Here is a 20,539-nt window from a genome sequence, read left to right on the forward strand (position 1 = left end):
TGCCATTTTTTTTATGAGAACAGTTAAATGTTGCGAGACTCGAAAATGGGTGAATTTCAAGGGGAAGATAAAAAAATGGACGAATACAGAAACTCAGTTGGAAAATTATGAAGTAAATTGGTATAAATTACTAAAATTTCAGTTAGAATGTTTTTTTTTTGCAATTTGTTTAATATTTTCATATTATGGGCTCCATTTCTTAATTAATATTATAATTTTCACACTACATTTATAACATAATTGACGTAATTATCTCATTTTTGAGCTCTATTGAAAACAGGCCTGGAATTGCTAATTTTAGCATGTTGAAAGGCTTGGCCACCCGACAAACAATTTTGATTCTATAAAGCTTTACAGATGCAATTGTTGCTTCTGTAAAGCATTATAGAAGCAAAATTGTTAGTAGGGCACACTGGAGGGTATGCGGTAGCGGTACGGGTAGCGGTGAGGGTACTTGTATGAAAAAAATTCCAAACTGACACATCAACGTTCAGGTGTTCAGGTGTGGCCAAGCCTTAAAGGCTTGGCCACACCGAAGGGTACATGCGGTAGCGGTACGGGTAATTGTATGAAAAAAATTCCACATCTGAACGTTGATGTGTCAGTTTGGAATTTTTTTCATACAAGTACCCGTACCGCTACCGTATGTACCCTTCGGTGTGGCCAAGCCTTAAGGCTTGGCCACACCGGAGGGTACGCGGTAGCGGTACGGGTAGCGGCAACGATATTTGTATTAAAAAAAATTCCACACCCGAACGTTGATGTGTCAGTTTGGAATTTTTTCCATACAAATACCCGTACCGTTACCTGTACCTCTACCGCGTACCCTCCGGTGTGGCCAAGCCTTTAAGGCTTGGCCACACCGGAGGGTATGCGGTATGGCGGTAACGATATTTGTACTAAAAAAAATTCCACACCTGAACGTTGATGTGTCAGTTTGGAATTTTTTCATACAAGTACCCTCACTGCTACCCGTACCGCTACCGCATACCCTCCAGTGTGGCCAAGCCCTTAAACCTTAATCCAAAAATAAAACTCTCTGATTTAGGACCAGTTTTATAAACGTTGTTCAGCCTTCGTTCAAGAATTTAACTTGTTGATTTCAGCGGATTATGCTGTAGTTCAAAACTTTGGTCCAAGTATAGATTCGGCTTTCAGCTTCTTTTAAACTTTAGTAAAGTTGTCGAGCATGGAAAAAGGAGAACGTTATACAAGTTAGACCTTTTATAACAATGTACTTTATAATAAAGGTCTGTAAGAAGCTTAAAGAAGCTTTGAGATTTCGCTGCCTCAAAACTATAATGTTCTATGTCGAAGAAATGGAAAAAAATTACTTTTTTATATCAAAATTTTCGTCTTTTCAATGGCTACAAGACTGTGTCCACAAAAATTTTAGTTTTGGCTTAATACAATATTTATGGCCAAAACAAATATTCAATTTTCGGATATAATGGCTTATACTCAGTACTATAAAGTTCTTAGTTGACATAGAACAATTTGCCTCATTTCAACCCCATACAAAAATGACTACTTTTAAGTTACATAGAACATTTTACATTTAAAAATTAGCTCCAAAATAAAATCCTTTAAAGCAATATTGAAAGGTCATGCGGCAAGTCGATTATGGCTTTTTTGAAAAAGTTACTGACAGTAATCATCAATAGTTTGTAAGTAAGGTTCACTTGAATGTTTATTTAAATAATTGCTGTGTAATTATATTTTTTTGCTAATTTCTTGGTAAATACTAATTTGAAATCTTTGAACTTGCTTGGGCATGATGCACTTCATTAAATTTATGGTTTTTAATAAAAAAAAACAACAAAAAGCTTAAAAAGCAATATAATTACTCCAAAAATATTGTTTGTCTTGACTGTAAGTTGGTTATTTTCATATACCATACTCATTACTATAATGTTGTATGTCGAACATAGAACAAAAAAATCAACTCGAAATGCAACTAAATGAAATAAATGTTCTATGTCAAAACAGAAAAACGTTAATTAAACAGATTTCCAGCATCAAAAAAGAAATTTTAGCATTTGAATTGATAGATTATCCAGCTACGGTAGTTAATTTTCTATTTTCATGCAAAAATACATACATAAAGGGTGAAATTCTGATACTCCAAACTTTGTAGTCGATTTTCTCGAAACATTTTTTTGAAACATAGAACATTATAGTTTTGAGGCAGCGATTTGACAGATAGTTCTGGAAGAGCTTGTATAGCTCTTTAATACAAGTCTTATCGAAATTATAGAAATAAAAATAAAAAAAGAATTTTCCAATTGGTTTTGATTTGATTTTTTATCATGAATTTATAACTTTTAATCTGAAATCATAAATTTCATTCCATTAGTTTTTAGTACATTTATTAAGGCTTAACTAGAACTACATACACCACTTTTTGAAAAAGTACAAAATATTTTGTTTTCTGGCTAGCGGAACTGTTTTGTGAAAAAGAGTATACAAATTATTCAATGTCAAAACAAAAACAAAATCCGAGCTAAATTATTCAATGTCAAAACCAAAAATCAAATACAAAATAATTTCTGTAGCTATCCGAAAAACAAGCTTCCTTCGGTTAATTTTCTTAAACAGTATTCAAACAACTTATAAGAAGTTGTTAAACAATAGATCGAATTTCTATAAGCAAATAAATTCTGAAGCAAGCTCAATACAAGCTCTATAAAAACTAGTAAATGCGAGATTTCAATTTACAGAAGCCGTGGTGTTAGTTGGGCATTATTCGATGAACCTTTCTATTAAAACAACCAAGCTCTTTCCAATGAAAAGTTAAAATTTATAAATTTCATTGAATTATCTTTAATTTTAAAAAGGTTTTGTTTGAAAAATCCAATGGTCCATTTAAAATAATGTTAGAGAATATAATATATGGAGTGCTTGTGCTGTTAGTTCGGTGAAGCTTTTATAGAGGGCTCTACCCTACTAACAATTTTGCTTCTATAATGCTTTACAGAAGCAACAATTGCATCTGTAAGCTTTATAGAACCAAAATTGTTTGTTGGGTAGTTTCTTTAACTTTTTCGATGAGTTCATGCCTCCATTTTATTTTCATTTGATGGCTGTCATGAACAAGCGTGTTTATTTACAGCTGCGGAACCGGACTCTCATTGAAAAACGAAGGCAGCGACCCCTATCCATGCATATGGCGTTACAATGTATTAGGTATAGGAATAAGCACTCCATATATTATATCTTGTAAGAAAATAATGAATCCATTTCGTCGTTTCAAAGGAAAAACTCACTAACTACATAGGATTTCAATAGAAGTTAGTGCATCGCATCGTCTATAAATCGTTTCCAAGTTATTTAAAATAAACTCACTTTTCAACTGAATTCATCCATTTTTAATAGTCCCTGAATGTAACCAGTTGTTTTTCATTTCCCCTCCTTTTACCAAGTTGAATTTCACCAAATAACTTCATTTTACATCTGCTTGTTGAACAAAGAAAGAACATGAACAAAAGAAAAATACTGATGAAATTGAAAAACAAAAGAAAAACAAAAAACAACAACAAAATACAAAAAAAAAAATAAAGAAGAAATTGCAAGTTTTTTTTTTACATTTTTCTTTTATTTCCATCTTCCATTGGTTGTTCTTGCTCGCTCAAATCGCTACATGTTCAGTTGGTTTAGATTTTTTTTGACGTGACGGTGTGGATGCAGGAATTATACAAAAGTAGTGGAATGGAATATTAGCCTTTTTTTGAATTGTCTTCTTATAAATATTTTTTCTACATAAATATATTTAATTTGCATCGTGTTTTAAATCTCGATTAAATTACAAATATATTTATAAACCGTGCCGGCATTTTAAAATTTCCTTCAATCAAATGTCCCAGTGAAAAATATTGTTCTTTTTCTAACAGAAAAAAATAAATAAAAAATATAATTTTTCTTTCTTTCATTCAAATTGCCAGCAAAAGACGAAGAAAAAAGAAGAAAAAAAAAAACGCAAAGGGTAAAATAAATCCAAATCCAAAAAGTGCGTATGTAAGAAAGAGATAGAGAATATAGTTTGGCTATAGGAAGAAAAAAAAAAGTGCGAGTATCGAAATTTTATTTCCTTCAAAATTTTCCTTTTGATTTTTTTTTTTTTTCTACGATTTACTCGATTTTAATTTAATTTTTTTAAATTAAAAAATTAATCTTTACAAAGAAGTGAAGTAATAAATTAATAAATTTATTTATATACTTCATTGGGAATAAATAAATTTCAAGTGTTAACGCAAAATTTACTACACACAAATAAAAAAAGTGTAAAGTGCGTCTTTGAAAAAAAGTCTCTCTCTCTCTGTGTTAAAGAAGAGTGTGTTAAACGATGTTGATCTCATGTAAATGTTTAAACTTTGTTGCCAACACTTCTGCTAGCAGAAGTAATAGCATTCATCAATTCGATAAGAATCATCAATTGAATTTGATTAATAATCGGCAGCGTGATCGAGATGCTGCTACTGCTAATGCTGCTGATAGCGGCACGAGCGGCAGCGGCAACAATGCCGGCAGTGGTAGAACTGCGGTGGCTGCTGCTGTGGGTGACGAGAATCGGTGTAATGACGCGTTGACCGCCGAATTGGTGAATGCTTTTTTACAAAGGTATCCCAGAAATTGCGTCTTTAATTCCCAATGTATGGAATTATTGAAGCAGGTAAGTTGTCGAAATGTTTGAAAGTTTGAAGGGAGTTTGATTATTTTCAGTTTACTTTATAAAAATTTATGTTCAGAAAGTTTCAAGCAACCACCACACTTTTCTTTCACAATTTTTGTATGTGACTGCGATGTTTAGGACCTCAACAGGTACGCAGATAATACGGTGAATTACAAAAACGGGACGGGGTAGGTGTTCGCAGCGGGGAAGTGTACGCATAGTTATTTTCTATCCTCTGTATTTTATTTTCTACATTTCGCTTGGAATCGTACTTCAAAGTCGAAAGTATTTAGTATTTATTGATCAAATTGGAACTTTATATTAAGATTATACGTCTTTTAGATCATTAAGCCGACATTATTTTTATTATAAGTGTGTACACTGTACACTTACCCCGTCCGACTATACATAAAAAAAAATCATTATATGAGCTCCATTGAACCTTGGGAAATACATTTATGGTGCCATTGTCTAAGCTGGGAGCAAGGGACTTTGAGGGGCAATGTCTTACCGTAGAACCGGGTGATTTTGACATGGACACTTTTTTAAAAAATTGTTAATATATGAAGGGCATGTTTCATTTTTTCCAAGTTTCTTTGTAAATTCGTATAATTTGATGAATTAAAAAGTGATCATACTAGCTTTATTTAATTAAAATTATATATTAATTTATACTAAAATTTAGTTTTCTTAAAAATGCTAAAAAAAATCACCTGAAAATGTTGGATGGTTTGAACATGTTGCAGAGATAGAATTGCAAAATGACTTTAACTCCGATATGTGTATTGTTTTGCAAGTTGAATTACTTTCATTCTACCCTTGTAACTATCTCATAAAAATTAATTTTAATTTGTTTATAAAAATGCCATATGGTAGGGTGACTTTGGCCGGCATATCGGGTGACTGATATTTGGCAATATAATTAAAATGTTATCATTCATACACATCAACATTTGGTTTGTATGTTAACAGGTTAACATCGTTTCATCAGATACCTCAACCATCAACACCACTCTAAAATCGCTCCAGTCTTTGTCTTTGGATGATTGGGACAGATTTAACCACGCTTCTTGGCAAGAGCAACAAATTATGATTGACGAAGATATGATGGCCAGAGAAGATTCGTCCATAAAGGCTGGTGACTATTTTCTGGTCAAGTTTCCAGTAGTTAAGAAAAAAATAACATTTTACGTCGGCTGCATCTTAAATGTTGATAACGATGAGGTTACATAGTCATTCCGGCGAAGAGGAATGAAACTGGGTACAGCTTCATATACCCAGAGAAAAAAGACGTTGCACAAGTCACCAAAAGTGATCTGGAGAAGAAACTTCCTGTTCCAACGGTTGACCGCAGAGAGAGAGACTATTTTTTTCCATATCCTTTGAAGGATAACAAAATTAATGCTAATTTTAAGGTTTTGTTTTTTTTTTTTTAATCAAATAAAAACCGACAATTCTGTGTACGAAAATAAAAACAATACCCACATGTTTTAAAAAATCTGCTCTTTAATTTGGGCTGGGTTAGACTAATGGAGACTTTTCACGAGTCGATTTTTGCCGTGCGGCGAAGCTTTTCGACTCCTGTGAACGTAAGTCGCAGGCGACTAAAGTGACATCCCCATAGAAAAATCCTAGTCGACCGACATATCGTGCGGCTAAAATCGACTCGTGAAAAGTAAGCATAACGTGCTACTTGTAGTTGAACTGGAGATATAACAAACATCCTACCGGCCAAAGTCACCCGGAATGGATGGTGACTTTGGCCACCCATATTTTGGCATTTATCTATAGAACTGTCGGACAGGATTTCTTTAAGATTAATCATACCTATAGAATGAGCGAAGTAGGTAAATTGGTTGAAATCTTCATTTAAAAAAAAAAATATTGCAGAAGTTATTCATATTTGAATTTGAAAACGTGCTAAAGTCACCCGGTTTTACGGTATCTTAAAAGAAGAATGCCCTACCTTAAAAAATGTCCTTTTCTTAAAAACGCTTTGGATTGAAATAACTAATTTAAAGCTGCTTTAAAAAAAAAGGTTTTCTAGGCTAGTCGGGCACTTGCAATTTTTTCATAAATAGAACCAGTGTTGCCAAATGAACATGGACAAAGGTCACGCTGTTAAGCAGGATTCTGTGTGACACAAACTAACTAACTGATTTGACTCAACCATTAAGTTTGTGACAAAACTCAAATCATTTAGTTTACCAAATCGATGACTAAATACAAGCCAAGCTCATACAAGCCCATGTGTTTCATTTTTGAAATCAAACAGTTGAGAAACTAAGAGTTGCAAATGAGCGACTAGCCTTAAACGAAAGTTTGATCATTCCCTCTCGTTAGGGACCTGTTATAGCGATCAGAAAAATGCATCTGGAAAAATGAAACAGTATGAAATTGAATATTTTTTCCTAATGATCGTTTATAGCAAAGTCAGTTGACATATACAAAACCTACCTACTCTCTTTTTTTCCTGATTGACATACACACAAAAAAGTTTTTCATTTTTAGTGGAACAGGGAAAATTTGAAACGATTTATTTCATTCTGTTTCAAATGTCAATCAGATAGCACGAAAAATGAATTTGCATCAGGAAAACAAATATTATAATATTTCCATTGTAAATTTTATTTTCAATAAAAATTCTTTGAGTCATTTATTATCGATTGGTATAGCATTTGTTTTTCAAATCGAATATCACAAAATATCTATTTGAAAATGTTTCCTAATTCGTTTTCATAACCGGTCCCTTCTTCAAACTGCGTGATTTTTTGTCTGTAGAGTCTTTAATTTTCTAATCTTCTCTATTTAAGCTATATGAATAGTCACACTCAGATCTCATACATAAGTTTAGTGAATAATAAGATTTCTCATCTCAAAAGAAGATTATTCTCCTGAATGTATCGAAAAGTTTGCCCAGCATCCCACTTCCCTATTCCAACTATCCATAATAATAAGAAACTTGCTTCTGATTTGGAAAGCTTAAAGAAGAGCTTTCAAATGATGTGAATTACTACTGATCGTTTGCTTAAATTAAATGCCCAGTAAAGGGTAAGGAATCTCTTTTACAAATGTGTCCAACAACTAACGCAACATCTGGGATTCCACAACGGAGTCACTTAAGACTGCTTTTATTTTATTATATAAAAGTGATTTTCATTGATATTGAATTGTTTTGCTTTCAGTGCAGAGTTGTCGAGAAGGTTAAACCAACTCTACTAGCCATCAAAGTCGAATAAAGACAACTTAACATTTCTTGCTCTGTTTAACCTGATTACGCTCAAAATTTTATTACATTTTTAATAAGTTTCCTTTTATACTCGAAGTTTATTGGATGAAAAAAGTACTTACTCCGGCTCCGATAAAAAAAAAAAAAAACAATCATTATAGAAATTCCATAAATTTATAATCACAATTAGGTTTATGTACATATTATATCGTAAACCACTTATTTCATTGCAATCATAATAAAATAATCATTAATTTTTATCAACTGCTAAACGATTTGTCCTAACCGAAAACCAATTTAAGTGTTTTTTTTTTCAACAATTTATTAGAAATATTGCACACATCATCGATCACTTGAGACCTACAAAAAGTACTACTACTCGTACTTTGTCCAATAGCACAATTCAAGTTTGCTGCACTTAAATGTGTGTATATAGTCTTCTTTCTAATTTGTTCGACCACACAAAAAAAAAAGAAGTTTTATTGACTTTTGCCCTCCAAGGGGACTCGTCCAAAGACCAACGCAGTTTTGTTTGCCTTTCGACTTCTCTATTTTGTGTGTGCATACCAAACTTGTCTTCATCTTATGTAATCAACTCCAAATGGTCTGAGCAGTCGTTTTGAGTGCTTGGGTGTGTTAGCTGTCGGCTGTCACTTGCCAATAAACTGACCGAAATCCCTTCCTTCCTTCTTCTTTTGAAAAATTATGATCATCCATAAAAGAGGTAAACAACTACACATCACACAATATTTGTGATTTTATTTTTGTCTCATGATTTTTTTTTAGACACACAAAATAAAACTTGATGTCAACTTTGATTTTTGAAATTATTTATTTATACAAAAAAAAAATATTTAAATGATAAACAACAAAAAAATGATGATAATACAAATAAATTCATTTTTTTTGGCGACAACAATCGTCTTCATCGTTGTTGTTGTCGTTTAAGTGCAAAGTTAAACGTAAATTGAGCAACAATGGTCTTATGAACCCCAAAGCTGTTTTTATAGTTCGTTTCATTTTGTATGATATTGTTTGTGTGTTGTTTCGCTTACGTTTTCTTAATTAAATAATTAATTGTAATTGAGTTGATTGGCAACGGCCAGCAGGAGGCCCCACTCGAAGCACGTACCTCCAAGCTGATATTATTATTGAGTTGATTAAATATTGTTTACAAATTAAATTCTATTTTGACTGCGATTAATAGGTTTACTTTGCAATTTTTTTATATTTTTGTATTTTTTTTTTTTTTTTGCTTTCAAGGCATTTTTTTTTGTAGTCACCAATGTTACTTGTTATTGTTATGTTTTTATTAAATAACAAAAAAAAAAAAATCTTGTGCATTTTTTATATTTCACAAAATCTTATAAAAAATAACACTATTTTTTTTACTGAGCGAAAAGTTTTTTTTTTTTACTAACATCAATTTTTTGTCTTCTCATTTATTTGCCATTCTTATCTGATTTTTGGTTTGTACTCAAATAAGTTCACTTGTTCTGAGGAATTTGAATGTCGAAGATTAACTTGTTGAATTGGTCAATCTAATGTTCCAATGCAGGATTGTTAACACAAAGCTGAACGGCACGAAGATATGTTATTAAAGACACACCTCAAGGCGGAGTTCTATCTGCCTTTTTGTGGAATTTTCTAAGCAACGAGCTGTTTATTTCACTGAGGGAAGATGGTTGTAAAATGACTGTTTAAGAGGACAAGCTTGCAATTGTCTTCCTAGGAAAGCACCTCAATACTTTAATGGATCTTTCACAGCAATCTTTAAAGGTGATAACTAAATGTGCCGATCGCTTATTTTTGGGTATTATTCCTAAAAAAAAAAAAAAAGATATCGTTCTATTCATAATGGAATTCAGAATCCCAACAAGTTCCTAGGTTTAATTCTCCACAAAAAATTGAATACTGATACAGGCCCTCCCGTGGCCCTCTTCTCATGCAAGAAAGTTATTCGTTTCAGATGGGATCTTCTGTCTCGCATCATCTACTTGCTATACACATCGGTTATTTAATCGATTCTTACCAATGAACTATATGGACTGCCTATATTGCAATAATTTAAGCACAGGCCATCGCTCATGTCAGTACATTCCTCCAAGATCACCCTGAGAAGACATGAAATTTGAGCAAAGCAAGTTTATACATTTTTAAACAGATGGATCCAAAACTGACGATGGTGTTGGTTTTGCCTTGGCTTAAATAAAAGTGGTATAGCTGATGAACTCGCTAAGAAATAGAACAGCATTGACACTCTTATTACCAAGGGAGAAGGTTGGCATACCTAGCGCTACTTAAAAACTCATTTTTAAAGTAGGGTACTATAGCAGATACAAACCTCAGGTTTTCCATTTACCATTTAATATAAAACGCTCGAAAAAGCTGTTACTCTGAGCTACTCACTTAACTTGGTATAACAGAGCTCTGCCTTACCAGCAGGCACTGTTTCGCGTGTTTTCCAAGGATTTCTGCAGAAGTATGAACGAGGAAAAGGAGGAAACGAATCCACATCTTCTCTCGTTTCTTAAGAACGAAAAAATCAACAGCGACATTAAAAGCCTTTCCCTTCATTGAAAACGCCAAATGTGTGTTTTTATATCTTACAATCGTCAGTCTTAACATGTTCATTTTTACTAAAGACAATCTAATCCATTGAGTACGTGCAATTTAAAAAAAAGAAAACAATTTTAATGAAATTTATTTTATTTCTTCAAATAAAAACAAGTGTTTTTATTTCATACCTAAATTCTTTTCAGAGAAATATTAAACCATTTTGTTTAAATGTTTAAAACACTTGTTACTATAAAATAAAATGCCATAATGGCTGGATCATTTTGTTAAGATCAGATACGGAATGATCTAAACTTTGTTTTTTTTTTTTTAACAAATGAGCCCCATAGGAACACACAAATCTATAATCAAAAAGGGTTGTAAATAATGTGATTCATGATTTTATTTTTTACACTAAAGTTCTCGCACAGAAACAAAGGCAAGTCAATTACACATGATGTAAGACTATCTCACTCATTTAATCAACTTTAAGGGTTTTGAATTTTTCAAAGGCTGACAACTGTTTTACTTTGTTAAAATTATTTCATTATTTTTTTAAGAACACAGTCATTCCCTTGTGCTATACAATGACGGATTATTCAAGTAGACAAAACCATATCAGCAATGATCTTTTGACATTAACATTTATTTCGCTTAGCCAGACATTCATTGTTTCGGAACTATTTTTTTTTTTTTTTTCAAGAATGTTTAAAAAGCCGGTTTATCAATAATGATTTAAGTACAATTGTTAATTTTGTGATTTATAATGAATTTTTAAGTTTTTATTATTAACTTGTATTGTATAAGGAATAAGCAAGCAGATATTATTAACTTAGTTAAGATACAGTTATATACTACATTCAATGAGAATTCTAGAATTTATATATATGTATTAGCAAACAAATTCTCAATTTTGTTTGAGTGATTTTGTTGGCCACAAGAAGTATTTCATAAATTCGATTGGTCAAAATTGATTAAAATATGCCTCAACAATTCCAATCATCCGAGTTATTTTGAGTGATTGTATTTTCCCTCTACTTACCAGATGTTATTATTTTTTTTTTCTATCTTTGTTTATTTTTCTACAAATTAACTTAAAAAAAAATGTAAATAAACTATTTAGTGCAAACACAGCTGTTTAATTCTTTGTTTGAGTTGTCATGAAGCAAGAATTTGAACTTTTTCTTGTTGCTGTTCTCGAAATCTAAAATAGAAACCAATTGTTTATTTCTTTTTTTTTATTAAGTTAAATGAGTCGCTTTCATTTAATATTAGTGCCTAATTTGATTGATTGAACTTAATTTTTGTAAGGACTTGGAAAAAAATCAAATTACTAGTCCCAACCCAGCCTCTGAGGGTTTTGGTTGTTTCAGTTAATATATGGCATTTCACTTAAATTAAGTGTAAACATAAATGAAAAATTGTTAAACTTAACTAGAACTAAGGCTGCTATTGCGTTATAACAGAGAGCAGAGAACAGTTGCAATTTTGCTCTTCAATATAGCTGCTCACTGCTCAGTCATCAGCCTTATTTATTTATTTAGCTACAAATTACAATAATTACACTGGTCTGCAAGGAAATCCTCCTTTAAATAAAACTATACTTTTCTAAAGGATTTTTGTATGCTGATTCCGAATCCGAAGTCAGAATTGACCCAGCACGTCACGTTTTTAAAATATTCCCGTTAGAAAATCTCAAAAACCCATTTTTTTTGCTGTTTTCGAAGAAATATTTTGGCATAATGTAATCTTTTTCAATTGAAATTGATACGGTTTATGAAAGAACTTATATTTTTCTTTCAAATTCAATTTCAATCTTCTCAATATCTCTTTTCTTCTCCGAGATATATTAATTTAAGTAATTTTAGAAGGTTTGGCATATCTTACCATAAAGAAACTGATCTCTAAAAATTAATATATCTCTCTCCCTAGGAAAAAAGTATACTTTTCTAATGGACTTTAGTGTGCTGATTTTGAATCCGAGCTCAAAAAATTTCGGCCAGCTCTGGTTTTTGAGATATAGTAGTTTTTTTTTGAGATTTTCTAAAAAAAAAAACTTGATTTTGTGATACTTTAATGCGAATATCTTAAAATCCTGACGTGCTGGAATTTTTGACTTCGGATTCTAACTCAGCATATCAAAAAACTATAAGAAAAGTGTACTATTGTTTCTAGGAGAAACAAATCTGAAGTTTTACAAGGCAGTTTATCGAATAGTTTATTAAAAATAAGATATTTCTAAATAGAAAAAATAGTATATAAAATTACAAAACACGTAAAAATTTTTTTTAATGTTTTTTATTTTGGTTTTCTTTACATATTTGACTTTTTAAATATAATGGGCATTGATATTATACATTTTCCTTAATTAAGGTGCTTTTGTTCATGTAGGATTTACTAAAAAGTGAATAATTTCGAAATGTCTGCTTTTATTGTCAATCAGTATTTTAAAAAATGAGTAGGTAAACATGAATGTAAAAGAACATATTTGGTGTCAATCGATAGGTCATATTATGAATAAGTCCTCCAAATTTGAGCTCAATGCGACAAATAGTTTTAATTATATACAAGTTCAAATGAATCTAAAAGAGGGATTTTTTAGAAACTACTAACATTTTTCAAAAATCATTTTTACACAAATGGTACCTGATAGAATTTTTCTGATACCAGATTTAGATTCAGGAAAGTCTAATCTTTCATAATATCAAAAAATTATTTGAAGGAGAAAAAAAAGTTTAATTTTGCAGACCAGTGTTATTAGCTTTGAGATTGCAAATATATCTTACAAACATCCAACCCAATTTAATTTGCAGTGCTTTTTTTTTTCTTTTACAACAGAGTGAACAGGGAGAACAGTCAAAATGATCTATGCTCTTAAAAAAGTCATTGCTCTTATAAGTAAAGCTGCTCTCTGTTCTTTGTAACTTAACTCCTCTTTTTCAGAAAATCCTCTCGGCTCTTTAAAATTTCACTGTTCTTTGTAAGCATTCTTTTCTTGGTATCTAATGATTTGATCAACGATGAAAAAAGCAAAGATGTAGACAAAAGTTTACAATGATGATGACAAAAAAGAGAAGTTCAATTTGAAATACCTACCATTGTTTCTGTGCAAGCATTCAATTAGTTATTTCTTATTAAAAAATTCAGTAGTGGTTACTTTCTTTTTATCTATTTTGTATTCTATATTTTAAATCATATTCCAAATAAGGAAGAAATTTAAGGAATAATTTGCGGCGTTATCTGCTATTTAAAAATAGCTGCTCTTTTTATAGGCTGGTCACTGTTATCACTGCTATTCAAAAATCAATCTTTAACACACCCCTAAACTTAATTCACAAAAGAACTAGTGAAGTACACAAATATTTCGGAAAACAAATATTTTTTAAAATTCTAAATTGCTCATGAGGAAATACTATAAACTACTCGACATGTAATTATTAATTTTCCACTTCAAAGTTGCAAATATTCACAATGCATAACTTTGACTATAAATTGTAGTTCTCTTCCGCATTCAAAGTAAAATTTATTTCAAAATATAAAAACAAAAAAAAAAACAAGTTAAATTTTAATTTCATCTCCAAGAAAATCATTAAAAAAAAATATCTTTCTCATAACAATTTCTTTTAAACAAATACATATCCTTATTTATTCATCTATTAATTTGTACCACATTCATTTCATTTCATTAAAAATACACTTTGGCAATATAGTTTAAGTATAAACATTTTCGTTTATTGCAAAACAATGAATTTCGCATTAAAGAAACAAACAAACAAGGAATGCAATTATGTGTATGTAAATTTTCGAAGAAAATTTCTTTGAGAGAAAAAAATTAAAACATGAATTTTATTAAACAAATTCTATTTTTGAAAGTGAATTTATTTTCACATTTTTTTTTTTTTGTATTTCTTGCTTCCTATTTAATTTTTGTTCTGTTTTAGTATAAATTCATTTTGAATTTATTTTTCAAAGATAAAATTTTAAAAAAATAATCACCTGACGCACGTTTGCGAGAGTTTTCGAATAAAATTTGTTATTAAATGAACACATTACAAACAACCAAACATACAATCTAGATTCTAGAACTAAGATTCTTTCTGTTTTTTTTTTTGTTCTCAGATTTAGTGGATTGTTGTGTTTTGACGTCAATTGGGTTTCGAAAACAATTTTTTTTTCTTCTGAAAATCGTGTTCGTGCTAAGTGTTCTATTATTTGTGTTGAAAAAGGAATTATTTTTGTTTAAATAAATACAATGTAGAAAAAATGCATTTAAATAATTTTTAAACCAATTTGAACAACGAATGACAAACGGAAGACGCTTGTTGTATTGAGGGATTTTTTTTTAAATTCTTATATCTCATTAGGTTTTTTCCTAATTTTTATAACTGAATCTAGTGGAGGCAGCAGTTTCCCGGCTTTCTTCAAGTTAAACTAACAACAATGTAACTTAATTGCTAACTATGGGAGAATAAGGACAATTTTGGAGGTGGTGTTTAAGAATGGATGTGATGGTGTTTTCGAAGTAAATTCTAAGTTCGAATTTATACTCTGCTACGTTCGAGTATGAGGTTCGTTATAGTCATAGCCATAGGATGTAAGTTGGGAGGGCAGATAAAAAGGCGAGAATTTCTTAGATTTCATGGGTTACTATGTATTTAAAAAAAAAAATAGAATTATAGTGTTTTTGAGTCAACAAATTGGTTGATGAATAAATAGAATACCGATTCTAACTCTTCGTTCTTCTAAAGTTTTTAGATTTATTAGTTTCAAACGATCTTGAATGGTAGATAGGAACCAACCAAGGTAGTTCGAACCCAGACTTGTTGCTTATTAAAGTATATTTGTGACTTACGCTTGGTAAGAACACCAAGTCCCATAAGGGTCAGAGTATTCTTTAGAGTAGACCATAATTTTTCAAAACCGAGTTCTGTGTTGACTTTGTGAATTAATACCGCGTGGATGTGAATTAGAAAATTGATTTCTTCATCACATAAGAGACTGACTTACAGCAGAATCTTTAAGTTCGTATTGCAGGCATTCAAATATTTTGAAAATACAAAAGTTTGGCAATGGAACGATAGTTCTAAGCACCATGTTTTGCAAAATTTAATTTATAAAATAAATTTTCTATATCCCAGGGAATTCTTCTTGAGAACTTAAATATTTACGAAAGCAGGAAATAGATAGTTTGAGAACATTTTTAAATACCTCTCTGACACTCAGGTTATCTGCCTTAAGTGCAGGGTTCGAACCTCGGTCATGAAATTTTGGAGTAAATTTGAAAAAAAAGTGGAGCAAATGCAAAATTTTCGGAGTAGATTCAAAACAAAACAAAAATCTTTAATTTTCAGGAATTTTTTTTATTAAAAAAGAATTATTTTGAAATAAATTCACATCGGACCAATTTAATTGTTTTATAAATCTCATTAATGCTAGTGGTGGTTCATAAATGTGTTTGCAATTCTAAAATAAATACAATTTCAATTCCCATTTCGGTTAATCAGGTTAGTTTAGGTAAACAGTTTTTGTGTGGAAAAAGTGGTGTATATCGCGAAAAATCGGAGCGTTGGAGTAGATTATTTTTTTTTCTCAAAAGTCTAGCAAATTTGCTCCGGTCGGAGCAAGGTTTGAACCCTGCTTAAGTGTAAAGAGCGAATTATACTTTATGTGACATATGTACATAATATTTAAACACAAAATTATTTAATTATTTTCATATGTTTTTGATACTCTACTTGCACAGTAACTGGCACAAGTCCCACCCGTGACAAAAATATTTCTTACCGGTGACATTAAAAACTAACTTTTTTGATTCGTTTTTTTTTATTATAAAAGCTACGAATTTTTTGCGTGGAAACCAAAGGATTTGAATGAAAATTTGCAGAGATTCTGTAAGAACATATTCCACCTCAAATTTCTTGTTTTTATCACCCATGAAAGTAGAAATTAACCTAAGTCTATTTGTACATTTTGTATCATTATGAGTAGAATTTCAAACAAACAAAAAAATTCATTGGTCAATTGTCCCACACGTGACGATGGAATGCTCCATGCACGCATTTGGTCAGTTTTTCAGATGAATTCTTTTGATATATTGAATATTTTCTAAGTAAATCATACGATTTTGAGTTAAACTGTCACACCAGGGACAAAAGTAAATGAAACATTCACATATTTTAGTAAAAACACTATTTAAAAATTTGAAAACTACAGTCAAGTATCGAAATAAAAAGAAAGGTAGGCCTAAAAACTCCTGGTACAAGCAAATGCAAAAACACCAGCATTCAGTTGGCCTCAGAAACGGAACAATACAAAACCGGGAGGCTTGCCGCCGATTTCTGAGGTCAACCCGGCGAACCCCACAGGCGGATCACTAGTGTGAAGCAGTAACGTGGGAAGGTTATGATCCCTTCGACATCGAGATCATAACAGCGCCGAGAAAAAGGAAAGGAAGGAAGTCAAGTATCCCTTTTAAAATTTTATTCAAAAATATCTGTTTCTACAATAAATTACTTATTTAAATTCTTAAAAAAAATATATCCCTATTATTTTGATAAAGTTTTTTTTTTTTTGTTTTGTTTTAATTCTAAATTAAAATCCAAAATAGCTTCCTATGTCTTTTTTTATATCTGACAAAATTTATCAAAAACCTGATGATGATGATTATTTCAAATAACCTTGAACGACTTATTTTACCACACAATTTATCATTTGTTTAATTAAAATTTATATAAAAAAAAAAGGGAAAACCGGAATTATTTATTTTTGTTTACCAGATTGTTCAATAACAATTCAAAAAACGAAAATCTTCCTAGCTAACACGTGCCAAAGTTCTATTAAAAAATGAATCTTTAATAAAAAAAAAAAATTCTCATACCTACCTAAAGAAAAAAAAAATAAACAAATCACAATAAATCACACAGAGTGTATTAACAATTGGCATAAATTCAAAAAAAGTAAAATTAAATAACATAACAAGTTCGTTTCTTTACATCCAAACGAAAACGAAAAAATGTAAACAAAGAAAAAATAAAAAAAAAAAAATAAATATTACACTCATTAGAAAAGAAGAAACAAATTCAAGCCGTCACAAAAGACTTAGACTTGGACACGACACAACAATAAAAATGACATAACACTAAACGCTTTTGTGCGATGATGATGACACACATTGGGGCAAAATATTATCAAACTTGGAACAAAATAAATAACTCAATTGTCAAAGATAATACCGAATGATAAAAAGCTGTCAAACAAAACTATCAAACTAAAGATAAAAAGCCAAAACTGAAATATTTAAAAAATAGTGTTGTCCACTTTTAAGAAACTTAGGTCCCTATTATAAATACAAGGCACGACAAGATCACGAAGAGCCAAGTACTAGTAGCCTACAACTCTCAATTTGACATCTTTTTTTATATCCTTGGAATAAGTACCACCCAGAGAAAAAGAACACTTAAAATTAAGCGGATTTCTGCATGTTTTTTTTTTCCAAGATGGCTGTCGTCTTAAATTAAGCGGAAATCCACTTAATTTAAAATGAAAATATTCTTATTTTCATAAATTTTTATGATTTTTATAATTTATGATGAAAATCTTCTTATTTTCATAAAACTAAGCGAAAATCTATTTAATTTAAGATGAAAATCTTCTTATTTAAGCGGAAATCCACTTAATTTAAGATAAACATCTTCTTATTTTCATAAAATAAAGCGAAAATCCACTTAATTTAAGATACAAATCTTATTATTTTCATAAATATAAAATAATTTTCATTTTAAATTATTTCCCCTTAATTTAAAACAAAAGCCATCTTGGCAAAAAACCATCCAGAAATTGTGGAGTCTGGATTTGAACTCAGAACCTCTTGCGTGACAGTTATTGCACTTAAAATAAAACGGTTGTCAAACATCAATTGAGTAATGAACGATTGAATCTATGAATCGATCAATATTTGGGATTGTGATGATAAATTAAACAATCTGAATAAAGTTCACAGTTTATCAAAACAAATTAATAAACAAAAATAACAATACGAGCTTATCAGTAATTTTGTTGATAATATTTTATTAAAAATCGCAATGATAGCCGATGTCCACGATTGGGCTATAGTTTGGCTCTTAAGAAAATAAATGCATGAAGATACTGTGAATTAGAGCTGTAGTAAATCGTATGTATTCGTAACTAAAATGCGGGTATTTGCTTCAGTAACGAGTAACGAAACGTTACTTTCTAAACAGTATCGTTACTCGCATGTTTCATTACTGGGTACTGAAGTAACGAAACATACAAGATACGAAACATACGAGTAACGACCCCATTCCAATTTCAATACTAAATCATCCGATATATAAGATACGAAACAAAATGATACACTCAATTTGTCGCATTTAGCATCTCGTATCGATATCGTTACCGTAGTTGGAATGCTCACTCCAGATAATTATCTGGAGTTAACTTTTGTCTCGATAAAAACAGTAGTGCCAAGGTATAGTTGTGTTATAGATAATAATTTATACAGAAATATCAAAAGAAACGTTTTAGTATTTTATCTATGTGGCCGAAATATACTCATGCCGCAACCAATGTGTTTATGACCTTTTTGTTATTGGTCTTGAAATGTAGCTTAAGAATGTACAAAAGTGTTTTGGTTTTTGAAAAAATTTCTTTATTTTCAGTGCAAAATGTTCAACTAAAAAAAAGCAGAGAAAACGAGGTTTGAAAAAAACTCTCAATAGAAAAGAAAATGAAAAATTGTTCGACATGGTTGTATTGAAGTGTTAATATTCCGAGATTTGCGCGATGTACTTTTGAAATAAAGGTCTCTAAAGAATTGTGATAAGATTACTGAACGAATATAAACAAAAAATTACCAAAGTTTTGTCGAAAAATTAATGTTTTTGGCTTTAAAATGTAGTTTAGATTATACAAATTGTTTTTGGTTTTTTTCAAAAAACAAAAATTTTTGACCCTTATACCAAAGTACGAAACATACTTAAAATACATGAAATATACGAAATGTACGAAGCATGTGAAAGTAACGAAAGTAACGAAACATACGAAACATGCGAAACATACGAAATATACGAAAAATACGAAGCATGTGAAAGTAACGAGTAACGATATTATTGATGCGGGTACTGGTATCAAAAGTAACGTATACATTTTGTCGTAACTTTAACAGCCCTACTGTAAATTTTATTTATTGGAGAAATTTGTTCAAAATTAAATTGATTCTAGGTTATGGTTGTTTAAAACTCCATATAAGTGCGTAAATTGCCTAAAGTGTATAAATGGTCTAAATTTTTGTCGCTTAATTCCATCTTTATCCTTAAAACTACCCCACTATACAGCGGTCAGATCTTGATTATCATCATTTCGTATCTAAACTACCAAAAAAGTGTACCAAGTTTACTACAATTTTTGTTTTTGTTTTTTTTTTTTTTTTTTATGGCAAATAGTAATTCAAGAAAATGAAGATAAAAACAAAATTGATGGCAATTTAGGTACAAATAAAAAAAAAACCAAAACTTTTTTATTTGTTTTGATTTGGTTTTGAAAAAAAAAGTGGAAATGGAAACAAGAAACCTTATTTACCAATTTACCTATTGCTGACAAACAAAAAAAAAAAAGAAGACACAGACAAAAACAAAACTCGTTTGCCCATATTCACAAAACCAGCATTTCTTTATTTTTTTTTTTTGTGTTTTTTTTATTTTTATTTGTCATAAGCCAGAAGAACAAGAACCAGTATCTTAAGCTTTTTAAGTTGTTGTAGGGTTTTGTATTCTGTTTTAGAACCTGACTAAACAGCTTATATGTATGAATGTATGTATGTATGAATGTTTTTTAAATAATGTTGTGCGCGGATGCACATTACTTGCCAGTTAAACTTTATGTAGGCTTATAATCTTTATTGAGTTTATCTATAGATAAAAATAAGCACAAGGGAAAATATATTTTTGTTTAACTATTTCAAATTAAAAAAAAAGAGCAAAAACTAAGAAAATAAAAACAAAATACAAAAAAAAAATAAAAGATAACAAAAGAAAAAAATTTGTTTTTGTTTCTCTACTTTTTTGAAC

General features: G+C 30.4%; 1 protein-coding gene across 1 annotated transcript in view; it reads left to right on the top strand.

Moving 5' to 3' along the window:
* The first annotated feature begins 3,615 nt into the window (after positions 1–3,615).
* The window catches only part of LOC129918325 (uncharacterized), a 46,329-nt gene continuing 29,405 nt past the window's right edge, over positions 3,616–20,539 (top strand). Inside the window, exon 1 of the mRNA XM_055998802.1 lies at positions 3,616–4,669. Within this exon, the coding sequence (XP_055854777.1) occupies positions 4,343–4,669 (327 nt within the window). The 5' untranslated portion in view covers positions 3,616–4,342. The remainder of the gene's footprint in view (positions 4,670–20,539) is intronic.

The sequence above is a fragment of the Episyrphus balteatus genome, chromosome 4 (assembly GCF_945859705.1).
Source record: "Episyrphus balteatus chromosome 4, idEpiBalt1.1, whole genome shotgun sequence".
NCBI lineage: Eukaryota > Metazoa > Arthropoda > Insecta > Diptera > Syrphidae > Episyrphus > Episyrphus balteatus.